Source organism: Adelges cooleyi, unplaced genomic scaffold, assembly GCF_023614345.1.
Source record: "Adelges cooleyi isolate 19-005CV unplaced genomic scaffold, UGA_ACOO_1.1 ACOO_flye_CR_arks_rails_tigmint_CR_PRNA_30, whole genome shotgun sequence".
NCBI lineage: Eukaryota > Metazoa > Arthropoda > Insecta > Hemiptera > Adelgidae > Adelges > Adelges cooleyi.
In genome coordinates, this window is record NW_026095971.1 from 1,578,532 (window position 1) to 1,597,817 (window position 19,286).

The 19,286-nt window shown below is 29.1% G+C and overlaps 4 protein-coding genes across 7 annotated transcripts; 1 reads left to right on the forward strand and 3 right to left on the reverse strand.

The window, feature by feature from the left end:
• Window positions 1-5,260: 5,260 nt before the first annotated feature.
• On the reverse strand, window positions 5,261-6,175 carry LOC126838516 (DNA-directed RNA polymerase II subunit Rpb4). Its single transcript, XM_050573007.1, has 2 exons — window positions 5,843-6,175; window positions 5,261-5,774 (listed from the first exon to the last, which is right to left on the reverse strand). Exons 1-2 carry the CDS (start codon window positions 5,936-5,938, stop codon window positions 5,454-5,456), a joined length of 417 nt encoding a protein of 138 aa, XP_050428964.1. The 5' UTR covers window positions 5,939-6,175; the 3' UTR covers window positions 5,261-5,453.
• An 888-nt stretch (window positions 6,176-7,063) lies between these two features.
• Window positions 7,064-9,966, reverse strand: LOC126838727 (metalloendopeptidase OMA1, mitochondrial-like). Of its 2 annotated transcripts, XM_050573384.1 has the most exons (3): window positions 9,522-9,966; window positions 8,325-8,491; window positions 7,064-8,249 (listed from the first exon to the last, which is right to left on the reverse strand). In XM_050573384.1, the coding sequence occupies exons 1-3, from the start codon at window positions 9,671-9,673 to the stop codon at window positions 7,468-7,470; spliced, it is 1,101 nt and encodes a 366-aa protein (XP_050429341.1). In that variant the 5' UTR covers window positions 9,674-9,966; the 3' UTR covers window positions 7,064-7,467. The 2 variants fall into 2 exon arrangements, with proteins under 2 accessions (XP_050429341.1, XP_050429340.1); XM_050573383.1 differs by having other exon boundaries at window positions 7,065-8,491; window positions 9,522-9,964.
• Window positions 9,967-9,973: 7 nt separating this feature from the next.
• On the forward strand, window positions 9,974-13,722 carry LOC126838725 (GDP-fucose protein O-fucosyltransferase 2). Of its 3 annotated transcripts, none has more exons than XM_050573380.1 (8): window positions 9,974-10,520; window positions 10,705-10,822; window positions 10,930-11,068; window positions 11,345-11,570; window positions 11,631-11,929; window positions 11,991-12,120; window positions 12,227-12,386; window positions 13,007-13,722. In XM_050573380.1, the coding sequence occupies exons 1-7, from the start codon at window positions 10,408-10,410 to the stop codon at window positions 12,378-12,380; spliced, it is 1,179 nt and encodes a 392-aa protein (XP_050429337.1). In that variant the 5' UTR covers window positions 9,974-10,407; the 3' UTR covers window positions 12,381-12,386; window positions 13,007-13,722. The 3 variants fall into 3 exon arrangements, with proteins under 3 accessions (XP_050429337.1, XP_050429339.1, XP_050429338.1); XM_050573382.1 differs by having other exon boundaries at window positions 9,975-10,520; window positions 10,705-10,851; XM_050573381.1 differs by having other exon boundaries at window positions 9,975-10,520; window positions 10,705-10,841.
• Window positions 13,723-15,214: 1,492 nt separating this feature from the next.
• On the reverse strand, window positions 15,215-18,782 carry LOC126837857 (elongation factor Tu, mitochondrial-like). Its single transcript, XM_050571807.1, has 8 exons — window positions 18,539-18,782; window positions 18,418-18,470; window positions 18,139-18,343; window positions 17,356-17,522; window positions 16,538-16,823; window positions 16,256-16,474; window positions 15,652-15,949; window positions 15,215-15,589 (listed from the first exon to the last, which is right to left on the reverse strand). The coding sequence occupies exons 1-8, from the start codon at window positions 18,579-18,581 to the stop codon at window positions 15,397-15,399; spliced, it is 1,464 nt and encodes a 487-aa protein (XP_050427764.1). The 5' UTR covers window positions 18,582-18,782; the 3' UTR covers window positions 15,215-15,396.
• Between the last annotated feature and the right edge of the window lie 504 nt (window positions 18,783-19,286).

The following is a 19,286-nucleotide window of genomic DNA, read 5'->3' on the forward strand; positions in this document are numbered from 1 at the left end:
TCAGTTTATTGTACTGTTATACTGTTTTGTTATCTTACATTATACATATTATACTATGTTGAAATTAAGATAAATTATACTATACTAGCACATCGTCAGCATAATATCTTGCAGATATAATGTTTATTTCTATAATAACTTTGTAAACCTTACTTTGCACTGACGCATGTTATTGTAACACTTTCTTACACAATACCATTGTTTTTCCCTAAATAGATTATCCATTTACGTCGATTAATCAATTGTAGATCAGTATATAACCCACCCGGAATCTAGGTACAATCGTCAGTTACTTGTCAAGTCTTCAGTTAGTTACATTATTATTATTATTATATTATTCTCAACGTGTTTATAATCTGTGTGTTTAATATATATATAATATAGTTCAAAAGTGTTTTATTGCTTAATAAATCTGTTACTTCTTTTACTCATCTTCTCTTATTGTATGTGGTACCTTACCAGTACCAGTTATCTTGTACATACAAATTTTAACCCACTTCAACCTTCACCACGGTTAAATTATTTTAATAATGATCTTGTTGTTTACGTTTAAATGTATTTTCAATTTTGGTTGTTGGTGGTGTGTATCTATTATTAAATGTTTGCCCTTCGCCAGTCCGATTAAGTTGTCCCACTCCCGTTGCTCGTAACGTTGTTGTTGTAAAACAGAATTTTATTTTTTCAGAATTCCCCCCCCCTCCCCCCGTTATAAGTACCGTTGTATTTTCTTTTTCGTGTACACGTGCGGTCAACAAGCGTCCGACATAATATGTAATATCATAAAGTGGATGGTCCACGTATCACTTATGTCTTAGCGTACAAAAAAATGGTTACTTACACAGATTGTGTAAATTATATATAATAACAAAAAAAAAAAAATGTAATAATATGTCGCGTGAACTGGCGGTGTATCGTGAGAACTGAGAAACCGTCTCGGGTCTCACGGTGAAAGAATCGCCCCCGCCAGAAAACGTATAGCACCATTTCATTTTTTTAAATTTTAAGCACGTGGCAAGTACCCGACGACGATTAATGCCAAAAGGAATGAAGCAAGTACGAATAGTAACTGCGTAGATTGGAAATAGTTGACCAAATAAGGAAATACATACAACAAGGAAAATATATAAATGTGGCATCAGAAAAACAAAGTATGACATCATGACAACATGCAATATAGAATCCAGTATCATAATATAATATAAAGAATATAATATAATAAAAATCCTGAGTTTATTACACTTAATAATAAATAAACCTAGCCAATAGGTATACTTCATACGAAAACAATTTTTTTTTTTGACCAACCAAAGGTACATTTTAAATAAGTAAAATTCTTGGTATGGGATACCGCCTAAGGGGGGTGTGTAAGAGAGAAGCCCCCACAAGTTTTTCATTGGAAACGTATTATGTAAAATAATGCAAGGGTCCAAAATTGTTGTCCCACCAATAGAAATGTTCTGGCTACGTGTCTGCGTATGACGTTGTAAAGATATTATATTTCTCCTTATAATGTCTTCACACACATGTCTTCGGTTTTCAAAAAAAAAAGTAGTGGCCATCTTTGTATTTGAATAGGTATATAAGAACCACCTGTCTATCATTATCTCAAAACCATTGTGCCTGGTTATCGGTGTTCTCGACTATCCGACAATGCAATTATGAATTTTATTATACAATTCGCATATAATAAGTTAACTTGAGGCGGAAAACCATTGTTTCGAAAAAAATACAGGTCTTATCTACAAGACGATTCATTTTTAAAAAAAGTCCATCGAGTTTTCACATACACGACATCGTTTTATAGTAATTTATGCAGAATCTATCACATTCAATTCCGAGATTAAAAAACTATAGTCGTGCATTAATTAAAAATATACAATGTTTCAATTCACACAGCTTAAGTACATTAATTATGTTTAAATTAATTAATAATTTCAACACTGAGAGTACCACTAATAATATTTATGTAGGTACTGTAGGCAGTACTGGTAGTGCACGTTTTACCTGTTCGACACTATAGTTTTAATAATTTATCTTTAGTATAATTATGTAAGTTATAATATAACATGTGTTATGTCTGGATGCAGTGTGAGGATGGAAGAGGGTAGGCAGAACAGAAGTTAACAACAAAAGTTACTTATAATTTGAATGTTAGCTATGAAACGATTGACAACACAATGTAATATTAACAGTAAAGTATTGACAAAAGGTCACGTATTAACAGGACGTTCCTGGATGAAGTCATATGTAGAACGCAGAGACGTAATAGTATAATAGTCCCTAAGTCCAAATAAAGAGTTATTTCAAATTAATGTCCATATAGGGAGTGTTATCGCCGTATGGTTGTAGCGAGTAGAATGGACGTGAAGGCTTTTGCGTCACACGTGGTATTTACATAGATTAAAAACGTAATTAGATTAATTATGTTAATACATTTTATATATAATTACTTCTGTTTTTTAAATCATTCTAAATTAAATTATTCAGTATACGGTTAAGAGGGCGTCGCACCGCCCATTTTTAAGGAGTAAAGTATAGGCAATTTTTTACAAAATCTTAATTTAAAGGTTAAACTGTAATGTGTAATTATTAGTTCAACGACTATGACTCTATTTTGGTAGTTAATTTATTTTTTGGACTACCACAGCATCCTTGAAAGCGATTTAAAAATGGTTTTTCATCTCTACGTGTTTAAGCAGACTGAAAATAACTCGCTTAATTTTGGTTTTAGAGTAAAAGCACCCATTATAAAATTAAAAGACAACAATATTCCGGAGGGCAAGACGGTGCGTTTTTTTCATTATTCTAAGTATAACGCTCAATACATAGTTTAGAAATAACGACTATTTTAACATTTTTAAATGATTGTAACTTTTCAAAAAAATATTTTTCGAAACCTAACCTAACCTAACCTAACCGTCTTGCCCTAATATTGTTGTCTTTTAATTTTATGATGGGTGCTTTTACTCTAAAACCAAAATTAAGCGAGTTATTTTCAATCTGCTTAAACATGTTTTTACCACTGAAAATCACCAGTGCGACGCCCTCTTAAGATATAATATTGTGTTCGACTAATATACTGTTTAGTGGTTAATTCATCAAAATTCAAAACACGTTATTAAAATTGCAATGCATAATATTTGTAGAATCGAATACGACATTAAGACGACAATAATGAATTGCGTAATTTGCAAACGCATGAATAAGCAATATTAAGTTAATAATATTTAAACGTCATTGTTGTCAATACAAATTATTTTTACGATAACTTTATAAAAAAAGAACTACATGATGTATCGCACCCGGTAACTGGAGACTAGTATCACTGATTATACATAATAAATATTTTATTTTATAATCAATGATAATAGTCAACATAGTAGGTACCGACATATTTTAATATATTACTTTTAAAAAGCATAACGCCTCGTAGAATAATGACATTTTGATAAAAAAAAAAAACTATTATGTTTGACATAGGAACTATTTTTATAGCTAGATTTCGGTTTAGGTAGATAAGATTTGTTGAATTTGATTTCTATGCGCCGTTATGCCTGAAGGCCGTCTTCTGAGGATGGAAGAGGGTAGGCAGAACAGAAGTTAACAACAAAAGTTAGAAAATAACTCATAATTTGAAGGTTAACTATGAAAAGATTAACAACACCGTACAATATAAACAATAAAGTGTATGACAATATGTAGCAGGACGTTGTACTGTAGAAGACTGGACGACGTTTGACGAATTGGCCCTGTTCGCTGTGGGTACTTATAGTAGTTGGTTGATGCCGGACGATGATAGTTGGACACATAACTAGACCATAGATAGTACTGTTTCTGGATGAAGTCATATGTAGAACGCAGAGACGTAATAGTATAATAGTTTCTAATATCCAAGTAAGGAGTGATATCAGCTAAGTGCCCATATAGGGAGTGATATCGCCGTATCGTAGTTGTAGACGAGTAGATGGACGTGAATGCTTTTGCGTCGCAGCGCCTTAATATGAGATTAAATATAACAAACTGGCAAGTGTACAACTATTTTTGTTAGGTAATGAAATAAAAAATCCAACTTACGTGAGTGATATCCTTCCTAAATCCTAGTCGCATGCAAACAATAAGTCATAAACATTTATTTTTTTCAGATGACCTAAACGGCGATGTCTTGGACGAAGAACATGTTACTTTTTCGTATTAAATTATTTGTTTTATTATATCTTAGCTTCGATGCGAAGCTAAGAATGTATTGTTTTGCAAAGAAACTAGTTTGTTGGCCTTTTAAAACCTGACAAAATAAGAACCCTGCCTGTGAGAAATGCAATACATTGTGTACAACTAGAATAAATTATATGTGTACATTTTTTTTATGTATTGTGAAATGCTATCTCATCAAAACAACGTTATAAATTATATGTGAGACATTTTTAATGCAATTGTAAACCTCACCTGTCTTTAATGAAAAGTCCTAATAATTATCGTAATGATAAATCTAAACAAGCATTTTATATACAATTTTAAATTTTGTTGACAATATGCTTATTACAATTTTTTAAATAAGTGGATGGTATTTATCTTCTAAAAATTAAGGTTCAGAATTAATTCTTAAAAGCGTTAATCCAATATTTGTTGAAAACTTAAATCTTAAAAGACTTGTCCTTTGATTCTTATGAAACAAATACTTTAAATGACGTATGTTTAGTATATAAACCAATTGGTTTACTTTAATGCATAAATATAATTTTTTTCCAAAAAGGTGATTAAATATTTTTGTTATATGATTCAGTATTGACTGTTAAAAGTCAACAAATTAAGTGTTAAAATACTAAAAACATACATAATAACTTCAAAAATGCCCTCCTAAAAAAATAGACTAAAATTATTACAGTAAAAATCTTTATTTATAATTATCAGTAGCGGACTTATGTTGTTCATTTACTATTCTGTGAATAAAAACCGCTAATTGGATTGAATATTGAGTTATCAGGAATGCTTTTTTTTTATATTATGGCTGAATATGAGAAAAATATAAATAATTGTTTTGACAATAATTGAACATTGTAAAACAGGAACTTAGGTATGTTGTTTAAAAACTAACTTTGTTGTTGAAAAAATTATGAAATAAAATTTGTATCATTGAATTGTTGATATGTAAATCAAATTTCCGTTGAGTCTAATCATTATACAAAAGGAATAGCTATACAAGTATATGAATATCAAGTTGCTATTACAATCATTACGAATACAATATAGTGTACAAAAGTAATTCAAAATAAAAAAAACGCCATATATTTTAATTTACAAAAAGTTTTTTTTTCAACAGCTAACGGTAAACTTAGGCTATTTAAATATTATAATAAAAGAGACAAAGTATTATTTAATATTTCCTATTAGAACTGATATCTATCAAATAATTTTTTACCATTTCTGGAATTTTATAAACAAACCATTCGAAATTTTTAATACTGGATACTTAATTTAGCTTGTATATCGTCGAGAATTTGTTGTAATTCATCGTCGTCAAATCTGCCATCTAAACTGGGTATAAGCGATTTTGCCTCGTCAGCTAGTTGTGGACAGAGATTGCCAATAGACGCCAATTCAAACTTGTGTAACTTTTTGCCAGCTAACAAATTACGTACAGCAACAATAGTTTCTTTATTCTTAAATTTCGAACACTGCTCTGTATACGTTAGTGTTTTATTAAATACTTCAGAGAATTCTTGTTCTTCTTCAGCACTCTCGTTCTGGTTCTTTCGAAATTTCAGAAGCATGTTTACCTAAAATTAGATGTAATATATTATAATATTTTGACAAATATATGTTATATTATAGTGAGTAAATTTACCTCAGATATAAGCAATGTTTCGGCATTTTCAAATTCTTTTGGAAACTGTAGCAAAGCAGCGTCTTCATCGACCGCTGCATTCATATATTGTGCCATACTTAACGATTTAAAACACTCCTCAATAAAAATCAAACAATAATATTACCCAGTTATAAAATAAAATTGAATTTAAAAACTTTATTTTGTCATCTAAATGGCGTTCGGTTTATTTATAATAATAAATAATAAATATTCCTTTTTTAAAATTTTTTAAAACAAAACGTAAACACTAAACAAACTATAATAATCTGAAATACAATCAACGTGATAACGGTTGATAAGAATAAATATTGCCGAATGCCGGGCAAAAAATTAAATTTCTGTATTGGCGTTCTATATATAAACAAAACGGGCAAAATCATGAAAAACAATAAACTATAGACATTCTTTGGGAAATCTGTAAAATTAAATTTCTAAGTTATAATTTAATATATTATATTAAAAGTCGATACTTGTTTTTAAATTTACTATTTTATCATAGTGTTATCAATAATTTACTTTGTCATGGAACAGCAAATTACTATTTAGGCTCCATGAAGAAAACTTTTTAGAGACATCTTACTCGCACATAATACCTATTTTAACACTTAACATCAGTAGTTTACCACACAATAGACTAAATTTAGTCTATTCTGTGATTTTACATTATGCTAATATACGGCAATATTCGCGGTCTATGTATATTATGTCTATGCAAAATAAAATAAACAATATAAGCAGGTATGTCAGCAATTGGATAACCGCAAAATGGCTGCCGATGTTTTCGGAGGGCTGTGTATTTTTTATGGGAGATAACAAACAACGATAAAAAATGATCACACAAATTGATGACATACTTAATATTTTGACGCGGGCAAAAGTAAATAGGGCAATAAAATCAAACAATTATTGTTTACCATCTAAACTTTTATAGGTAAAATATAAGCACCGATTTGATATCATCACTACATTTTTTACTTAGATCTTACCTTAGGATGCAAATAGGTAAACATAAAATAAATATGTTAAAATAACTGAAGACCAATACAAATATACCTATTTAATAATAACATAATAAATAATTTAAAAAAATATATATTACGATAAAGCTTTTTCATCAATAAAGCATAATATTTTTGTGTTAATTATACAAAAACAAAAAAATTAATAAATATGTCATTTATAATAAACAAAATTTGTTAATAAAAATATTTAATATTGCTGCCAAGGGTAATATAAAAAAAAAAAATTAACAAACAACATTTACAAGATTAAAATTAGACTTCAAATCTAGAGTTGAAGAACGTGATAAACTGTAAAAAACAATTTTGGATATAGTTTTATATGTTAGTTTACTATACAATAGACTTTTTCAACATTTAAAATAATCAATAAGATATGATGATTATGATATTTTTATCTAGAATTTGACAGGCACACTAAGACTTACATAGTCTTAGCTAGTTAAATAATTTAACTTTCAGGCCTCTCAACAAATTTAAACTATAAAAATTCTAATATTGTAGTTACCTACATCAGTTTACCGATTAGTTGAAGTAAATAGTTCGACTTTAAGCAAAATTTGTACAACTTTAGTTACTGGACTTTTAGTTAAAAAATGGTAACCTTGACCAATAACTTTTATCAATGACAGGACATCCTTTTTGATGTCGTATTTTTAAAGCATACGGCATTAGGTTTTCAATATATTCGATTCTTTTACTGTGTGAAGGATGAGTTGACAACCACCAAGGAATATTGTTGTTAACATCTATTTTTTCCATCATTTTCCAAAACACTATAGCTTGTCGAACGTCCAAACATGTATTCGCCGCTAACAGTAAACCGTACTTGTCCGCTTCTATCTCTTGATCACGTTCATATGGTAATAAAAGTACTAAGTCTTTAAAGTAATTTCCTAAAAAATAACCAAAAATGGCTTCAGGTATTGGAAATACAGCCCACATGACCAACAATAATGGCAAGAACAAAAGTATTTCCAACAAGTATTCGTGGCTTAATCTTATAGCGTGATGGTTGAGTAAGCAATGTGCGATTTCGTGCGACAATACAATACCTACTTGTTCGTCATTAGCCATATTTAATAAGCCTGTAAATACGACTATTATTCCATTTGGTAAAACCATTGCATTAATTCTTGGATCATTAACTACTACTAAAAACCAATTACGATCTTTTACGAGATCATGTTTTTTGTTTGCATTAATAATTTGCATTGCTATTTTCAATGCTCTTCGGTAATGAGGATGAGATGGTTTTAAAACTGCATGTGGATTTTCTTGTATCAATTGTTCAGCAATCACATTGGCTATGGCATTCATTTGTTGTTGGTTAAATAAAATTAGTTTTCTTTTCCCCGTGATCGGATCTAGTTCCATATGGAAACCACAATACATTGTTAACAGCCCTAACGCTCCTGCTATACTATAATATATCTGCTTACGACGCTTCTGTACGTTTGACCAAAATTTCTCTTTTTCTTTTTCACTCAATTTTAGATACCATCGACGTATTTGTGTGCCTAAAATCATAGCGAAAAACCGTGAAACTGGACGTAGAAATAAAGCTATTAGATGAGGTGGTATTGGAACTCGATGAACATGAGAAACACTAAAAACAAATAAATAACAATAATTAATCTAATTTATTTATCATACATAATATATTAACTTCCGTTTCGAAAAGTAGTAAGTGACCTAATTCCATTAGACCCATGTGGAGCTAAGCGTATTACCATAGCAAAGAATGATATGTCTGATACAGAGTGATTTTTTTTAGTGGCCCACCCGGCACTCAATACCTTTAATTAATAATTACATTTTTTTTTCCATAGAGTTTTCATATAATGTGATCTCAATTTTCCAAAAATGTTAATGCTCCCACCCCTCTTAAACTAATTATTTTTATATCAACTTTTGAAACTAAAATGGTAACGCATACTTTCATTAACTTTTTAAACTGAGAATAATATACTAAAAATGTTGACTGGTCAACAAGTTTCAAGTTTAGGGCAGGAGGAAAGGTGGAGTGCAGTATTATTTTTATCTGCGCGCACTTCCCCTCCCATCCTAACTTTTAGACTCTTATAACTTTAAAAATAGTGGTTCAAAACTAGTTATCAACCAGTCAAAATTGTAAGTAAAATATTCTTAATTTAAAAAGTTAATAAAATATATATGTTACCGTTTAAGTTTCAAAAGTTGCTATCAAAAAACTTATTTAGAAGGAGGTAGGAACATAAAAATTTGTGGAAAATTGAGATCACATCATGTAAAAATGAATTACTAATTAAACCTAGTGAGGTATTGAGTAGCTCATGATAAAAGAATCACCCTGTATGTATGTGAGTCTACAGGAAACCTTTATACAAGCAGCATTGAACCACAACCCTGAAGATGGAATGTGCAAGTATTCCGAAAAGTTGGCAGACCAGTCAATCTACTCAAGTGGGAGTAACCGTAAGATATGTATTAGTTTTCATCATTAAAGGGACAAACATATTAGTATTGATGTAACATACTACTTTTGTAAATAAATAAAACTTTTAACTTTTCGTAAAAGGCGTCAATATATAAATGTATACAACAACAACAACAGATTCAACAGGTTATACAACAACAGATTATGTCCATATATTTACCTAAAATGTTGAATCAACTTAGAATTATATTTATCCTTAATTGCTGTGTACTGATTCTGTAGTTTTTTAATAGGAAGTGGTCGGTATTGTCTATACAACAATACTTTTTGATGGTTGTGAAAACACAGCCTGTGTAAGCTGATACGAAGCATAATAATTTTTACCTTCCTTACAATCAATTACATTAGATAGTTTGTGAAGGCTTGAAAATGAAATAATTGTTACATTGTTGATGAACTTATATAGTAATGTAAAATTAGTACTGTGAAAACTTCATTGTTGTGTCCAAACAAATTAAGTACTAACTATAAAAGATATCACTACAAATTCAAAATGCTATTTTGACCATGATTCTTAGGCAAATAGTGTTTATTTTTATTTTGTTTATTTTGTATTTTATTCGTAGCGAGCAACGTAGCAACGACTTGGCAGTTGCCAGTTTGTACTTTGAAAGCAATGATAAGATGTTGATCAATAATAAGTGATAACAGTAATGATAATTAATAATAAATAAATACATTTTGCCAAATACGATTTTTAATGATAATTTGCCGATCACCGATGTTAAAAAATGTTTTAGACAACGTTAACGTCGAGAAACAAGCATGTCGTTAAACTTAAACCTTGCAAACCAAACAAAAAGACTTCAATTTAAGGCAACCGAGCTTTTCATCTACATTCTGTAAAATATAGAAAACCGTGCATTTAATTAGTAGACATTAAAGTATTGTAATTACCTTTTTTTAAAATAAACAATTGCTCATACTTATTTTGTAAAAAATATGGTTGTGAGCAGCACAACCATATTTTAGAAACTAAACGAAAACACTCAAATACACATTAAAGATAACATATTAAGGAATCTTTTAAAAACAAAACTACAAAGATGTATAGTTTTGGTTATAGTAAATTAATATTGTTATTGACTATGGTTGACTTGGTGCGGATGAACTCCGATGCATCAGACAGAACTGATTCTTTTGTTGAAACATTGCCGAGGTAAGAATAGGAATATTGGATTTGAACCGTAAACTTGTATTAAAAGATTTTTTATTTAAATTAATTACAAATGATGAATATTATCTCACTAGGTATATTCTATGGCATTTTACCATTTCTAAAATGTAGCTTAGATAATACTTAAAAATGTAATCTTATTGAACATGCGTTTTTTTTTTTTTAGATATGTTTTATACGATGTCAATCCATCGGAAGGATTTAATTTGCGTCGTGATGTGTTCCTGCGTATGGCAGAATTTATACGACATTTGAATAAAGTTTCAAATTATAATTGGATTTTGGTACTTATTCTAAAATCTTGTTAGTTGTTGTACGCATGGAACATCAAGATGTTACACTATAAACAATATGTAATTATCATTTATTAGTGATGATATTTTTTTTATAGGTAATGCCACCTTGGCATCAATTGTACCATTGGAGAACATTAGACATCGACCAAGAATATCTTCCTTGGAGTTTGTTTTTTGACATTGATTCTATAAAAACTACTACTCCAGTTTTGGAGTTGCATGAATTTTTGGAAGGTAGACATTTCTAGAGATATCTACAATAACATTTTTTCATAACGTTCAGTAGTCTTTGCTGCTGTGAGTTAATTTGATAACAAAAACAAATTTCTTTAAAATATAATTTATATTAAAAATACCATAATAAAATAAAATTATTATTACTACTAAATTATTTTTTTTTTACTTTTTATAAATTAGAAAGTGTTAAGGTATTTATAATTACAATGTGTTTTTAAATAACTTCATGTTATTATCTTATTTTTTTTTTTATTAATACTAACAAATTTTTAGTTAATGGATTGCGGCCATTAGACGTTCAAGTTACATTGCAAAACTATCCTGGATTGTCAGATCCAAATCATGACTGGTCAGATAATTGGGACGTTGCAAACTGTATAGAACCTATTAAAAAAAAGTTTTGGAGTTCAGAAAATTTAACAGCAATCACCTCTATTTGCGTATCATTTCAAGGACCTTCGACACTTTTAGTCAAAATTATTAATGATTTTCAACCTCGGTAATTTGTATTCTTATTATTATTATTTGTTGTATTAAAATTAAAATTAATAATGTTTAGAACAATAATGTTCAACCATGCTGAAGTGACGTTACACGAATATTACGGAGGTCAAGAGTATTGGTTAATTAGAAAAAGTATGCAGTTTTCCAAAAATCTTATAAATATTGCTAAACAATTTAAGGAAAACCATTTGAAGGACAATTACTTGTGTGCACATTTGCGCCGAAGAGATTTTTTGTTCGGACGTCCAAAGGAAGTGCCTACTATTGAGTGGGCCGCAAAACAAATTTTCGATATACTCCGTTCTCTTAAAGAAATTCAAGTTATTTTTGTATCTACTGATGCACCAGATTCAGGTTTTTTATTTTATTTTTATTACTAAAACGTTAGTAATAAATTAAACACTGTTTATAATAGAAGTTCGTCAGCTTAAAAAGTCGTTAGAAGGTTATCGAGTGCTTAAATTTGAAGCCAATAAGGAAATTTTGAGATTGTTCAAGGATGGCGGAGTAGCAATTATCGATCAAATAATTTGTTCTCGAGCTAAGTAAGCAATTTTTCTATTTCATTTAATTTTTTTAATTAAGAAATTTATATTACATTATACATATACATATTAAACATTTATAGATAAATTAAAATTTTGTTTTTAGATTTTTTGTTGGCACACATGAGTCTACATTTTCATTTAGAATACAAGAAGAACGAGAAATTCTGGGTTATGCTCCAGAAACGACATTTAATCGTTTATGCGGCAATGGAAAAAATATTTGTTCACAACCATCAAAATGGAGATTAGTCAACTAGCAATATGTTTGTATTTAAATCAAGGATATAGATTATAGTTCAAGGCAATTTTATTCATTATTTAAAAAAAATATTTTTTTTCTAAATAATTGGATTATTAAATTAATAGACAATCAATTTACATGCCATTAAAAAAAAACTAAAGTTCAAAACAATATTTTTGTTTAAACTATTTTTTTTTTTTTGGTTGTCTAATAGTTCAATTATTCAGAAAAATATATTTTGTTTGGGTTAATGAATAAATGTGAATTAATTTCGCCTTGGATAATGTGTTTTTATTTTACTATTTTTATGCTTGCTTGACCCACAGTATTTTTGAAGTCGTCAAAAATCATATTTTAATGTACTTTTATAAAGCCAAAAAGCGAGAAAAATATTTTAAAAATTAAGACGTTAAAATATTTTTCAAAAAAGTGTATTTGTCCTGAACTTACGTGAATAGATATAGTACTATAATTATGCCCCAAAAATTATCTGAAAACTTAATTAAAATAGCAAATACATTTTGGCGTCTTATCACTTATGTACCACCAACAATTTTATAAAGAAATTGTATACATAATTTATAAAACAATTTTCTCTTTATTATTTTAACTTGTTTAAAATTATTTTTTTTCATGTTCTAGTTTAATGGCCAATTCCTTGTTGAACTTTGATAAAAACGTACCGGCTGTAAAGAATTCAGTTTCGAGCAACTCTGCAGCAGTCTTGCGATTATTTGGTTCCAGTTGCAAACAGTATGTTACTATTTCCAAAACGCTCAACGGCCATTTGGGATATTTCTCACGGAGTGGCATAGCGGTTATGGCCAATCCATAAGATTTACTAGGTTGTGGCAACACGTTTATTTTATAGCCTTTCTTGTTCAAATATGAATGGATGGTTTCGTTGCAGTGCAATATTTTAACAATATTGTACAATTGAGCTATACACGTGTCTTCCATTACCAACGGTAGACTTTCAAGTAGTTCCGTCATCAAAATACCTAAATATTATTGTTGTTACGTGTACGGAATGGTTGATCAGTCTTGGATCTTACCTACCGACCAAATATCTATCATCGAGTTGTATTTCTTCAATCCCATCAAAACTTCTGGTGCTTGATACCAGATAGTTCCGACTTTAGTACTGAGATCTAATAAATCATTTGATGTATATACACGAGATATGCCAAAATCACATATTTTTATAACGCCGGATTGAGAAAATAATATGTTTTCTGGTTTAACATCTCTGTGCAATATGTTCCGCGAGTGTATGTATTGCAACCCCTTTAACACCTAATGGAAGTATAATTTTTTGACATGAAAATTAGTAAAAATTAAAAACAATTTTCAAAGGAGTCAATTTGTTTTGTAGAATAAAAACTGCTAAGTTATTTACTACTAATAGTTAATCCTATGAAATATGGGAATTAATATAATGTAGCATTGTGGACACGTTTGTAAAATAAATTATAGGTATTTAAGTAATAACTAAAAAAAGTTATATAAGAAAAAATTAAATTATGTAACCTAACCACCAATTTGGTTAAAATACTCACAAAAAAAAAAAAAAAAACATATGACAAACTTGTTATTTTTGAAACAACATTTATTCATAAATCAAACGTGAAAAGTTTTTAAATATAATAAGTTTAAAATAAAATAAAAGGTGATCGGCAGAGATGGGTATTATTTTGTTAATTTTTAAATAATTATTCATAATAAATTATTGTTTATATTATTTATTAGGCAAGTATTAGATTTCCTGTTTAGTTATTCATGAAAATGACTATTTTTATTTGTTAATAATTTATTTATAAATAAAATTAATAATAAATTATTCATGACTTTTATTTATTGTTCAATCATTTTTGCAAAATATGATCACACATCTGAACTGATTTTTTAGTCATACACAGAGTTCATTTAATAAAGCATATAATATTTTTTTCAGCACTACGATGTTGACTATTTACTTACTTGATATGAAAACTTCTTGGTTTCATTTAAAGTTAGGGTACTGTTTTTTAATTTCATGTATTCATAAAGGTTGTGAGTCATGTACGGAAAAACAATGTAAATACATCCAGCATAACGAAACACTTCGATCATTTCAACAATGTGGTTGTTTTTCAACATCTTTAACAATGTTATCTCACGCACTATCATTTCGTTGTTAAAATGGCTATCCGTCTTGTTGAGCATTTTTTTTATGGCCACTAGACGTTTAGTAGTTCTGTTAAAACATTTCATAACTGTACCAAATGTACCTTTACCCAAAAACATAATTTCTTGATACTTTTCCATCTGTTTTTTTTTTTAATTTTCACTTAAAACATTTTTTCTTTGCTGATTTTTTAGGATAGTGGATGTTGTCTTAAAATATAAAAATCAATATATTTTTTTTTAATATGTTAGTTTTTATGAAAATCTATGGAAACACGTATGAGGTTTTACATATATTATTCAACATTTTAAGTACAGTAATTAAAAAAATAAATAAATTGTTTGTGCAATATGTTTTTTGGCTGTATTCTGTATTTATTTAAAATATTTCTTTTTCTATTCAAATTCAAGGAAAATATGAACCTAATATAAATTACTTAAGTCGGTAAGTAATCATTAATAAAACACCATTCACTAATATTCTTTGCTTGTTGTATTGAAGTTTTTTATTTTGAATAATACAAATGTTTTCACACTTGTAAAATAAAAGTTTTATAAAAGATTATTTATATTTGTTCTAAAAATTGTTGGATTGTAATTAAAAACTTTAAAATATTTTTGTGGTATTCGGAAAAATAAATTCAAGACAAGTTTTATCGATAACTAAAAAAAAAAATATGTATATATAATCTTATATTATTTATTATAAAAATGGGTTTTATTTAATCTGACAGGCTAAATATCCAAATAGTAATTCAATGTGAAAACACAAATACTACAATTTATAATGTCCGTTATCTATGTCGCACACTAGTTTATTTACATTGTATTGGCTTTAGTGCTGGAAATATTAGGAATAATACTAATTAAACTTCAGCAGCTTTTGCAGCCTTTTTTTCACGTGCTTTCTTTCCTTCTGTTAACGACCGTCGTTCTTCGTCTAATAACCTCTTCTTGACATCAGTGATGACACCTGTACCAACCGTTGTGCCAGCGACACGCAATGTAAACCTTTGTCCTTGTTCCAAAACCATAGGTCTTATCATTTTTAACTGGATGCTAAAAATAATATCGGTAAACAATAATAATTAGAATTTTGGAAACCATTTTTGATACCATACCTGCAATCTTCGCCCGGCATAACCAACTCCTTGCTGACAATATGTAGTTGAACAGCACAATCCCAAGTTTTAGAATACATTTGCAATTGTTGATAAGGTATTAGCGGTTTGCCATTACCTCCCTCGTCTTTTGTCAACACGTATACTTGAGTGATAACGTTGTCTTGCATTTTTACACTACCGGGTTTTGCCAAAACCATTCCACGTCTCAAGTCATCACGTTTGGTACCCTTAATCAAAGCACCCAGCTGATCACCAGCCTGAGCTTCTTCGAGAATCTTGTGGAACATTTCAATACCTAATTGTACAGAATAAGTATTTTTTTTAGTAAAACATTTCTTAGTTACATCAAAATGTACGTGTTCATGTACGTAATTTATCAATGCTATTGACACAATTTAGTTGTGGACATACCTTTTTATTGTGTTAAGGGTGTTAGTTATATGAATGATAATCAAAAGATAAATTTTATCATTATAAATCACTTTTTTTTTTGGTTAATTAAAAAAAAAAAAACTGCTATCACAGATGAATGTAGAATGAATAAAACAAACAAATTATTTATGTCCATCAACGAGTTTTTTCAAAACACTAAAAACCTAACCTGTAATGGTGGATTTGATGGTTCTGTTGTAGCCAATGAATTCACATTCATTTCCTTTTTTGATTATTCCTCTTTCTAGTCTACCAGTAACGACTGTTCCACGACCGGGAATTGAATAAACATGTTCTACAGGCATCATAAACGGTTTATCTAGATCACGGGTCGGTTGTGGTACATATTTATCAACCTCATCCAGCAACGATAGAATAGCTTTTTCACCTATTAAAAAAATAGGGTTGAAATTATCAATGTTATATAATTCCATAGTTTGTTAAAGTTTACCGATTTCAGGTTCTTTTCCTTCAAGAGCACACAAAGCTGAACCTTTTATTACTGGTAAATTTTCACCATCGAAACCCATTTCGGATAACAGTTCTCTGATTTCCATTTCAACTAACTCAACCATTTCGGTATCAGCAGCATCTACTTTATTAATAAACACAATGACATGACTGATTCCAATCTGTTTAGCCAATAGTAAATGTTCTCGAGTTTGAGGCATAGCACCATCTGTGGCAGCTACTACTAATATAGCTCCGTCCATTTGATTAGTTCCTGTGATCATGTTCTGTAAAATGATAATATTTTGTTCATAACAAATGGATATATTCGTTTACATAATCATTTTGATAAGATGTAAATACTTATTAAAATTATACACTACACATAAAAGTTATTTAAAAAAAAAAGTGATAATGTAAATTAATGCATAAATAATGTCCAAAATTACTAAATTATTTAATAGCAGAAGCGTATTTGAGATCCGGCGACGGATTGACGACCCGTCCCGGAAGCGAATTCGTCAAGAAACCATCTCATGATGGCAGCGTTGGGCCTTCATGGCCCGTTAAGCTACACGATGATGATGTATTTAAGAGGGGCTACAGTTTTCTATAGAATATCAGGAAATATAAATTATTAATTACAGTGCAGCGTGGTACTTTTTTAATTTTAGCACATTAAAGGTTACTTCCTTCCCGAAATAATACAATTTTTGCTACGCCACTGTTTTAAAGATTTATTTGTAGAAAATTTTACATAAGCAAATTATTTATAGACAGAATTGTGTGGGGAACATTTTTACAGTTCATATAAATTACCTTGATATAATCAGCGTGGCCTGGACAATCGGTATGACTGTAATGTCTGGCTTCGGTTTCATATTCAACATGTGCAACATTAATAGTAATCCCACGAGCTTTTTCTTCTGGAGCATTATCAATATCAGCATACTGCTTCATCTTGGCCATTTTTTTAGAGGATAAAACTATAAATATCATAATGATAATGTTTAAATATCAAATAAATAAGCTTATACTCATAAAAAAAATGAATCTTATCCACACTAGTCACTAACCACAGATGTTTCATAGTTAAATGCAGCAACATACACATCAAATGTTTATATAAAATACTGACATTAGGTGGATTGCCGAAATGTTATACAAACACACACATCTATGTTATGCATTGAAGTATATGGTTTACTAGCATAGACAAAGCTTTAAACGAACAACCTTTTATTAAAACGTTAGTAATATATTTTTTTAACTTATCTGTCGAAATTGCATTACCTAGTTTTAATAAAATTACAATCTGTGGTAGATTATAAAAATAGTAATTTAAAATTAGCACAATTAATTCTTCGATTACACGATTGATGCAATCTTAAAAAGTATATATAATACGTATTATATAATAATAATGATTGACGACATCAATTTCATTTTTAATAGTTGAGTAACACTATTATGTACTAGGTACTTTAAATTTATTTTATTGGCATTGTCTATTATAAAGTATAGACAAATATTTTGTGTTATGATGTATATTAATGAGTGATAAGGGGACCCAATAAAAATATGAATTGAAAAATGTCTTACTTTTAGTTATAGCGGCTGTAAGTGTAGTTTTTCCGTGATCTACATGGCCTATAGTTCCGACATTACAGTGTGGTTTATTACGTTGATATACTTTTTTTTCGTTTGGTGCGGCATAAGTTCTAGCACGACCCACAATCGGACCAATAACTGTGTTTTGTCTGCGAAGGACATCGTTCATACATTTTTGAAGCGGTACATTGTATTTCTAAGTCAAAATTAATTCATAATGCGATGATTAAATTCAAGTTTTTTGGACTACCTAAGAAACAAGTAACTTACGCATAACGTTTGGATACATCTGTTCAGTTGGGATGAAGTCCTGTTGCGAGGCACTAACACAATCAATTTAATTAAAATACAACTTGCCAATGCCAAAAAAAAAATAACGTATTCTACTTACATGAGTAACAAATCAACCTGGACGATTTTAGTATAGTTGCCATTGTAGATGTAAGCGCGTCACTTGAATTATAGATAATAATTACTAGATTAGATTAGATTAGACAGCAATGAAGAAACATCTCTAAAATAACAATATTTGAGTCAAGAATTAAATAACTAGTACGATAATGAATAGCAATTGATGTATTACAGGTAAAAATGTAAAATCCAAAAAAAAAAAACGTGATTCGTGCGGTGACTTATTATCAATGATGAAAAGTTATTGGTGAATACTAAATTACCCCTGGCTGCGTTTAAGCCTCTTCGCCGGTCTGCGAACATGTGATTTGAAATTACATGGAAAAAACAATATGCAATATAGTTTTTCTGCCAAGATAAATGATAAGATATTGAGTGGGAAATTTTGTCAGAAAAAATATATTATTATATTAACTGAATATTAATTATATTTATACCTTACCGATTATTAGTATAAACAGTATAAATATTTTAAACGCAAATTAAGATTATATTCTATGCTTTTAACGGGATAAATATTTATTATATTCATTATTATTGTATTTGTCAAAATATCTTAGTAAGATTATGAAAATATTTCGTTTTTTTTGCTGTCTATATGAATTTTACACGTTTTGAGAACTTTAATCACGGAGTACGGACTGAGACAAATAGGTTAACTTGCATTTATTAAACATATTATTTACAAATATTGATCTCAAATGATATACATTTTTGAAAAGCAAGAT